General features: G+C 51.8%; 1 protein-coding gene across 1 annotated transcript; it reads left to right on the top strand.

The window, feature by feature from the left end:
• Positions 1-4,227: 4,227 nt before the first annotated feature.
• Positions 4,228-9,281, top strand: LOC149346556 (uncharacterized). Its single transcript, XM_089585412.1, has 2 exons — positions 4,228-5,139; positions 9,138-9,281. Exons 1-2 carry the CDS (start codon positions 4,243-4,245, stop codon positions 9,279-9,281), a joined length of 1,041 nt encoding a protein of 346 aa, XP_089441538.1. The 5' UTR covers positions 4,228-4,242.
• Positions 9,282-9,983: the final 702 nt, after the last annotated feature.

Genomic DNA, 9,983 nt, shown 5'->3' with positions numbered 1-9,983 from the left:
ATGCAAACTGAGTGATATCTGTACGACATTTGTAGGACCAACTTGTATCAGGTTATTTCTTCATACAGATTTCTTCGCTAGCGTTGTGGTTATGTATTTCGCAGGATAACATGACCTGGAACAACTAACTTTATATTAAAAAAAAACAGAACAAGTTATTGTTTTTCATCGAGAGGAAAAAAAAGCTCGGCAATGATGCCGAAGGCATGCGTGTGTGTATACGCAAAGCGCAGTGGAAGTCAGCGAAAAATGTTGAACAATAATTTCTCCTGGTGTGAAAAAAGGCAGCTACTACTCAAGGTATTCAGAAAGGTGCCCAGGGTTGTGCACGCCTTGACTCATAGCTTATCTCTGCAAAATAAAGCAGGTCAGTCGAGAATATAACGGCTTCAGGCATACGCTACTGAAATTTAATAGTAGGATCAAACAGAGAAAACAAATGAATTAAATTCTGTCACAGAGCCATTCGCATCAGTCAAACGGAAAAATGTCTAGGAACGTCTAATATATCCGATATTCTAAATATGTGGAACTATCACTGGTTTAGTGGTCACCTGGAGGTTGCAAATTATGAGGGAAAAAAATCCAGAAGGTTTGGCTATATAATTATCCCTTTGATGGTATATTTCTAGTTTAGTGCCCATTATCATGACTGGTCTGCGGTGGCCGTCGTTTCGAGATGCTCGTCAGCAGAAGTTCAATACTGAGAAAATAATATTTTGACATTTAGTGTTAAACAGATGCTATAGTTAGGGGCTCCAGTAGTGCGCAGTGTTTTAATTTGCAGCTTCATGGCGCATTGAGGGCTGAAGATTTTTACAAGGTTCTCGGCCACCTGGTTTAGAACGCTACCCTGAGTTTACAAGGTATAACGCCACCCTTAGTTTGCACTGGGATGATTTGATCTTTGCAATGTGTTCGCAAAAACCCACTAAGCAGCGCTTGGAGGAGGGAGGAGGGAAAACTTTATTTTCACTAATGGTATTTCCTGCGGTTTGGGGGCATCTTCAGAGACGTCTTGGTTCTACCCCCAGGAGCCTTCTCTGTCGAAGTCGTCCGCCTCTAATCAGTGGTCGGTTGCCCTCAGTCCAGGGCTCCGCTGGCCACTGCCGCCCGTTGAGCTCGCTGTGCCAGACTTTTTGGTCTTCACAGCGGTCGCTGGACAGCAGAGTCTCCCACTGCTCCGCACTCGGGTTTTGTATTTTGGGGACCACGTCTATGTTTTGGCAGGCCCATGTGATGTGGTATAGAGTAGGTTTTTCGTCGCACCAGGGACATTTGTCCGTGTATATCGTAGGGTGCATTTTGTTTAGTATATGTAGGTTTGGGAAAGATCCTGTTTGTAATCGTCTCCAAGTGACAGCTTCCTCTCTGCTGAGAGAATTGTGCGGTGGGGGATATCTTCACTCGCGATGCGGGTAGAACTCGCTTCACCCGACCCTGTTATTTCCGGGTTGTAGGAACGACCGGTGGAAAAGTGGACTGAAGAGGGTTTGAGAAGCAATCATCCGCTCAAATTTCCTCGCCAACTTTCATAAAGAAGCTTTGCGGTGGCGATAATAGAAAGTACGTGTGGCTGTCGCTATCTAAATTACAATAAAAATCTATAGCGCTAGCTATTTAACCACAAACATAAGCATTTTAGACACAAAGAAGACCTGTTCACGGAGTTTTACGAACGTTGTGCTTTCAGAACCCAATAAATGTGCTCATTGAGAAAAAATGTAGTCGTGGACAAACTAGATCCCCAATATAATTGAAGTCTGCAGGCCTGACAGAAAATGAACACTACGTCGGCGCAAAGACCCAAACATACCCAGAATTTATGGAAGAAAGGTTTTTTGAGCGGGAAACCGTTCATAACGAAATTTCTTCCAAACAATGTAAAATTTCACTATAACAATCAATATATCCCCAGATCACGAGACGGTAGTTTGCTAGTGTGCGTAGACATATTTATTTCAGGAGATTTAACATTTGGAAAGACACGCAGTTTACGGTGGTGTCATTGTTGTGGAATTGGCAATGAAATTACAGAAATCTTTTATCCACTCTAACACTGCTCCGAACAGTTCACCAAACCCATAACTTTGATGACGCAAAAGAAATTTTTGCGTTATTCTCCGCGGAGAGGTTCTGGAATTTATTTTGTAAATTGTACGGATTTAAACTGTCTTGAGAAGGGCACTTCTGATTCAAGAGAAAATAAACTGGGATGGTAGAATAAAAGTTCTAGTTAGGACATAGAAGACGGCACTGCAGTATATATACTAGCTTCGAGTTCTGTTGAAATTCGTACATTTTGTTGAATACCTTTATTATAGGTACCTAAGCCTTCCAAGGAATGCATTTCCAGCATTTTTCTTTCTTTTTGAGTCTTTAAATTATTCACAGCATCTTTGGAGTTAGGTTTGGGATTTTCTCTGACTTCGGCCTGGCATAAACATCTTGTTTCTGTCCCTACTGATGCTTCCTGTGCCGAAAGTATTTTCCCAGGTAGTGCATCAAGAACGCACTAAGGTACCGAAGTTGATATGAGGAATTCGTATGAAAATTTACTGTGGTGTGTGACGGTGTACGCAACACTTTAGGACAGGGTGAGTGAGAGTCTATACATTCGCAATTTCTGAATAACATCAATAAATATATCTCCTCTGGGGAGAAGTAAACTTTAAATAATCGGTACTTGAAATGTAGCTAGGTTTCGCTTGATGGGTGTTATTATAAAACGACATCATTGTTCGCAATGAAGCCAGTTGTCTCAGACTGGAAAATGCCTCCTAGTGCTGAAGCAAAAAATTCAGGGGCACTTTGGCTGTCTAAAGTGCGTATAGGCGAAAGCGTTTTCCGCACCACTTTGGCTATGTTGTGACACTGGTGACGTTACCACTGGATGACGTCACACATAATTGATGACGAAGTAATGAAAAATTAGTAATTAGTGACTAATTGCTGATTAATGGCTATATACTAATTAACTCCTAATTAATGACGCTTAAGATTCGCCTTCAGGAGTGGAACGCGACAGCGTGTTGTAGCGCTGCCAGGCAGTCCACGGAACGCCACCACCCGTTCGGCGCGATGCCTTGCCCACGGCCACTCGATCGAGCGGTCGTACCTTGCCCTTTGAACGTGACGCTTTTTCAGGAAAGGAAATTATATAGTAATTCTCTCTCATCGCGATGTACACCTGAACCGCACCGTACAGGAAGGGAGGAATGCCACCGCACGTTCGGCGCGATGCCTTGCCCTTTGAACGCAACGCTTTTTGACGAAAGACACCCGAACCTCACCGTAAAGGAAGGGAGGAACGCCACTACCGCCAGGTCGGTATATCCTGGACACCCTCGGAATCAAAATGCCGGCCAACGACCCAACCCTCCTCGCCATCCCACGATCCCTTCACCGAGAGCTCCTCATCAGGCCGCTCCCGAGGAATATGCACCCGTCCCACCATGAGCAGCGCCGCAGAGCCCGTGCGAAGGCACTCCATCGAGCGTACGGCCCCCAGCCGGACGCCGTATGGGTGGACGCTGCCTGCACGGGTGATGAAGCGACAGCAGCTGTGGTGGACTCCTCTTCATCCACCCTCCTCACACTACCTCTCCCTCCAGACACCTCCCAGAAGCTGCAGAGGAAGCCGCCATTGCATTTGCTATCACCCGCACGGAATACCGGTACATTTTAAGCGATTCTAAAACTGCGATTCAAAATTTTGCTCGAGGCCGAGTCCATGTCCCTGCTTTTCGCATACTGCACTCGTCCGATGCCCCCCCGCCCCGCCAAGTGGAGCTGATATGGTTGCCCGCGCACTCCGGCAATCCCGGAAACGAGGCCGCCAACCTTTTAGTCCGAGGTTCTTTAAACCGGGCTCAGGTGGCCTCTGATCGGGGATTCACCAAGGAGCGCATGCACTCATTCAGTGAGCTGACCCAGGCGCCCGCCGGTCAACCTCTCAACATGGCTCTGCCTGAACAACGCAGATACGACACCACGACTCTGTCGTGGTCGTCTGTCCCTCAAAGCCAGCCACAGGATGGCCCATCCACCATTTCGGCGCAGCAAGCTGCCCTTTTTCAAGTCGTTGAGAGCCGGCGCCGCCGCCGGCAGAACGCACGAGGAGCTGCAATGCCCAAGACTCCTCTCGACAAATCATCAACGGAAGACGCTCGCGCTCCGTCTTCTAAATGTCCACAGACATTTTGACCAGTCTCCAAGTGGACGCCCAAGCCAACGGTCAGGATGAACCCTGACGATTACGTGATCGTGCTGCGGCCACGCAGTACGGTCGCCCTCAAGACAGTATTCCAGCACGGTGAGCTCGGCGCTGCCATTTCGCAACTCATCGGCAGACAGCATATGAATGCGATTACAATTTCTCCCAATTGGGAACAAAATATTATCGTCTGTGGCACGAAGAACCCCGAGGTGGCTCAAAAGCTTCTGACGGACATCCAAATTACCACCAGCAAAGGATCGCTCCCACTTCACGGACACCTCAAGCTCACCGGTGATGTGTGTCGTGGTGTGATTACTGTGCATAACCTTGAAACCAGCGAATCCTTGAAACATAGTGTGCAGTGGCGCGGTGGTCAATTAGTCCATGTGCGCAAGCTCGGAACATCGAATGTAGATGTGCTAATTTTCGAGGGACGCAGCGTTCCGCGTTACGTCCACTACAACGCAGAACTGACTCCCGTCAAGGAGTATAAGAAAACGGTGCCAGCGTGCTACCGTTGCGGCACGCTGGGGCACCGGGTGGACAACTGTCCCACCCCGGTCAAAGAAAGATGCGGCCTTTGTGGCCAGAACGTGGGGGTTGGTGCTGAGGGGATGGCCCACCACGTTTGCAATCCCATGTGCATAATATGTGGGGGCCCGCACCTCACCAGCTCCCGCGAATGCACCAGCAAATTCATCCGGCTTCCGCAGCCAGGGCCCAGGCCGCCAATCAAGCCACCCAAGGGAGCCAATTCCGGCGCGACACGGGGAAGTCACGCCACCGGCCAACAGCAAAACAACCAGAAGACGCCACGGCCTCCCCCTGGCAAGACAGCAACGGTACCGCCACCACCCGGAGCAGCGGAGTTCCCAGCTCTCAGCGCTTCATCTGGCGGCGCCGCCTGCAACCAACCCAAGGTAGGCAGCTGGGCGAGGGTCGCCTCCTCTCCTTCCCCTCCTCCCTCCTCCCCTACCAGCACCGCCGAGACGCAGGAACTCAAGCGCGAGCTCGCCCTCTTGCGAGCTCGAAACGAAAAACTAGCCAGCGAGCTTAACTCGCTCAAAGCCCACTTCCCTAATCCGCCCGCGTCGAGCGGCGAGGAAGAAAACATCACAGACAGGGAGATTCCTACTCCTGTGGAGAGTCGTGCCGCGGCCCTGGAGACCCGGGTGACCGCGATTGAAACACAATTGGCTGACCTCCCCAAAATTATCCACGATACCATTGCGCGTCAGGTGGAGAGTGTCATCGCACAGGTGACACAAGCCGTAACTCACATTATCCAAAAATGGATAAAAGACAATCCGCGCGTCCTTAAACACGTAGGGCCCATCAGGGACGCTAACCGCCCCTACAAATTCAACAGAGTTATTCCCGATGAGTTTGACTTCTCGGAAGACTCCTGCACGTCTGCGCCGGGCACTAGCGGACTGGGGAGTCTTAACAACGTAACCAAACCCTCCGCCGCCGACCATGGCCCCCAACCCTAAATCGCGAGCAAGAACAACTCAGCCGCTTACACTAACGCAGTGGAACTGCCGTGGTCTCAAGAACCGCACGAAGCGGACTCATCTCCGCCTCTATCTTGAGACCTTTGAGTTCCTCGTTGCCGTGGTTGCCCTTCAGGAACCCGGCGCCGGGGCCAAACTAACAAACTGCACTGCATTTTAACACAACCCGCAGAGATGTATACTTGTTCACAAGCAGTATACTGCGCAGGAGGTCACGCTCCCCACAACACCGCCTTTCCCATACACGATGGTGTCAGTGCTGCCCCTAAAGCGGTCTGACCCACCTGTACACATTCTAAACATTTACTGCCCACCTAAACTTAAGAACGTCACGTCCAATGAAATTTTCACCCAAGCTATGCAGGTGGCTGGAAGGGATCCCCTTCTGATCGTCGGGGATTTCAACGCCGCGAGCAGGCTATGGGGGTACCCCCGGGAGGACAGATGTGGGAGGAAGCTTGCGGAACTTCTTTCCACACTTGGACTCACTTTACACACTGACCCCGCCAACCCAACACGTGTCGGCAATTCAATTCAACGATATACTTGCCCGGACCTCACATTTACACGCAACATACGCCATGCCGACTGGCTGAATACAGAAGGCACTCTGGGTAGTGATCACTGTATAATCAACACAACCATATACATGCGTCCACTGAAACGCCCACTAACACAAGCTCGTGTCCCGGACTGGACGACTTTCCGCACCTCTCTACCCATCGTAGACCCCCTCCAGTCGGGATACGACGCATGGTCCAAATCGCTCACGTCTACACTCACACAACACGAAAAGCAGATACAGCTAACAGAAACACAAACGGACGTGGACAACCACTTGCTCCACTTTTGGGAGGCCCGCCGCAGCCTCACCAAATGATGGAAGAAACAGAAATATAACAGACGCCTAAAGAAACGCATCCTCGAACTGACACAACAGGCAGCGGAATATGCTACTCAGCTAGCCGACACTAACTGGGTGGACCGGTGCAACGCGGCTGCGCGCCAGACGTCTGGCCACAACACGTGGCGCCTATTGCGCGCTCTCATCGATCCAATACAAACACGCACGGAAACACAACGCCACTTACATAGGGCATTGCACAACTTTACAGGATCGACAACACAGCTAGCGCACACGCTCAGGGATCGATACCTGTGCACCACTAAGGACCCCCGGTCGGCGGCATATTCCTATGCAGGCGAAGAGAACACGGAGCTGGACACTCCGTTCCAGCTCCACGGGCGGCCTTAAGCAAGATGAAGCGGAGCACTGCACCCGGGCGCGACAAGGTTACGGGCAAGCTCTTGGCCAACCTTCCCGACGCAGCCTACGCCGCGCTCCTCAAATACATCAATAATATTTGGGACGGAGAGACTCCTCTCCCTCTCGATTGGAAATCGGCTCTCGTGACCTTCATTCCGAAGGCCGGCAAACCTATTGATGTGGAGAACCTTCGCATCATCTCCCTCACGTCTTGTGTTGGCAAGCTGATGGAGACGATGGTGCGTGACAGACTCTCCGATTATCTCGAAACACAGCACATTTTCGCGGACACTATGTTCGGTTTTCGTCCTGACAAGTCAGCACACGATATACTTCTGCAGCTCCACCACGACATTTTAGATCCTGTAGAATGTCCCCACAACGACAAGGTAGTCCTGGCCTTGGATCTTAAAGGCGCATTCGACAACGTCAAACATGAAGTAATCCTGGACCACCTCAGTAACACCAACTGTGGCCACAAAACATCACATTACATAAGACAATTTCTTACAGACCGTCAAGCCTATATACGCATACAAGATGCGGAACACGCGCCATACACCATCGGCTCGAGGGGAACACCTCAAGGCGCGGTCCTGTCTCCCCTGCTCTTCAATTTGGCAATGCTTCGTCTTCCCTCCAAATTGTCTTCTCTACCCGGGATACATCACGCTCTTTATGCGGATGACATTACAATTTGGGCCACGCAAGGTAACCTGGGCCACATGGAGTCCTGCCTGCAAGCAGCGGCGACCCTAGTCGACGACTACGCGGCCTACTGCGGACTCCAGTGCGCCCCAGCTAAATCAGAATTTGTGCAATTACGTCCCTCCCCTCGGGACACAACACCACTTCGCATCAGTCTCCCCTCGGGACCGATACGGGAGGCCAAGGAGATCCGCGTCCTTGGCCTCTTTATACACCACCAACGCAGGGTCGACCCCACCCTAGCTAAACTTCGCAAGGTGGGAGACCAGGTAGGCCGCATGGTCCGCCGGGTCTCCAACAAGCGGGTCGGATTACGAAGCAAGGATGCACTGCGGCTTGCCCATGCTTTCGTAACGAGTAGAATCCTCTACTCAACTCCCTAATTGCACCTGCGCAAACACGATGATGACCAACTGGAGGACATCCTGCGGAAAGTCATCAAGCGGGCTCTCGATCTCCCGGTCACCACGTCCAACCAGAGGCTTCTGGCCTTGGGCGTGGTGAACACATTTCGGGAGCTTCGAGAAGCCCACTTAGTCAACCAATACACGCGTCTTGCACAGACCACGTGCGGTCGCCGCCTCTTGGACCGGCTACACATCAAACATAACTACCACATTGAGGAAAGGGAGAGAGTGCCAGAACCCTGGAGACGCGCCCTCCGGGTCTGACCCCTTCCCCGCAAAATGTCCAGAGAAGACCATAGCGGTCGTCGCCAGGCGCGCGCGGAAGCATTGGCGCGATACTATGGTAACCAAGAACACGTGTATTACGTAGATGCTGCCGGCCCACACCACGGGGGGTGGTACACGGCCGCAGTCGTACACAACACAAACACAGTTAACGCGCTCACTTTCAAAGCCTACAACGCAACACACGCGGAGGAGATTGCCATTGCTCTGGCTCTCACGAATCTCAAGTCAAAACACATCATCACCGACTCGCGAGGGGCCTGTCGGAACTACGAGTTGGGCTGGGCTCCCCCGCTTGCCTGGCGCATACTGGAATATAGCTGTCGATGCGAAGATCCAACTCCACGCAACCTGATTTGGGCCCCCGGTCACCATGGACTCCAGGGAAACGAACGGGCCGATCAGGCCGCCCGCGCACTCTCTCCCCGGGCTATCTCCCTGTCCTTGGAAGGGTACTCCCAATCAGACAATCTGGCCCTTACATTCAAACAAATCACCGATTACTACAAGGAGGAGCACCGGCGCTACCCGGCCCCTTGTAATGGTATGGATCGCACTGACGAGCGCCTCCTCATCAAAATTCTTACTAACACTGTGCTGTGCCCGGCGGTGCTTAAACATTTCAATACATCATTTGATGGCGCGTGCCAGTTCTGTGGGGAGGTGGCTGGCACCTTCCACGTGGTTTGGGCGTGTCAATCAAACCCATCTATCCCCCCCAACCCCAACCCCACCAGAGAGGACTGGGAGGCGGCCCTGCTCGGCTGTCAAGACCTAAAGAGCCAAAAGGCTTTGGTTCAACGGACGCGGGCGGCGCTGCTTGCCAATGGGGCACCGGAATAGGGGCTCCACCCAGTATTGTAAGGGGAAAGGGCCGATAGGGTCCTACCCCAATCACCTTTCTGTAAAGAACTTAATTTCCCATAAATGTTTTTCACCACCACCACCCAGGCGCACAGAGCCTTACGCCAGCTCAACCCCCCGCCCCACCCCTCCCTAGATAACAAACACGCAACGCTCTGGTGAAGACTACAGACACGCACACTCCCTTCACCCCTTAACCTAGCCCATTATCATCCCTCCTTCCCCACTCCGGCATGGACTGTATGCCCAGAACCCTTCGCCTCTTCCCTCCACATCATTTTCCTCTTCCCGGCGGACCCTCCCCCGCGGGATGTAGAGAACCTCAAGACCTAGGAGGACTGGGAGACCCTGCTGTGCTCGGAGGACCCGGCCGTGCAGACGATCGCCTCCGGCCGTGCTGCCAGTGTTATAGACCTTCGGAACATAAACACTTGAGTGCAGTGTAGTCGTGCGGGGACCCTGGGGCGTGCCCCGAATTCCTGTGTAATTAAAGTTTTCTCTCTCTCTCTCTCCCACCACCAATTCGGCGCGATATCTTGCCCTTTGAACGCAACGCTTTTTGAGGAAAGGAAATGGCGCAGTAATTCTCTGTCATCTCGGTGGACACCCGAACCGCACCATAAAAGTATGGGAGGAACGCCACCACCCGTTCGGCGCGATGCTTTGCCCTTTGAACACAATGCTTTTTGAGGAAAGCAAATTCTTTGTCATCTCGGTGG

The sequence above is a fragment of the Amblyomma mixtum genome, chromosome 4, assembly GCF_055824585.1.
Source record: "Amblyomma mixtum isolate Tamu chromosome 4, ASM5582458v1, whole genome shotgun sequence".
Lineage (NCBI taxonomy): Eukaryota > Metazoa > Arthropoda > Arachnida > Ixodida > Ixodidae > Amblyomma > Amblyomma mixtum.
The sequence above is the reverse complement of the archived record's forward strand: the minus strand, read 5'-3'. Positions and strand labels throughout refer to the sequence as shown.

Bases quoted from the DNA above. Each gene is read 5' to 3' on its own strand.
- LOC149346556 (XM_089585412.1), top strand. From the start codon at position 4,243: ATGAACCCTGACGATTACGTGATCGTGCTGCGGCCACGCAGTACGGTC. The intron at 5,140-9,137 runs GTAGGCAGCTGG...CAACCCCACCAG, and splicing joins CCGCCTGCAACCAACCCAAG to AGAGGACTGGGAGGCGGCCC.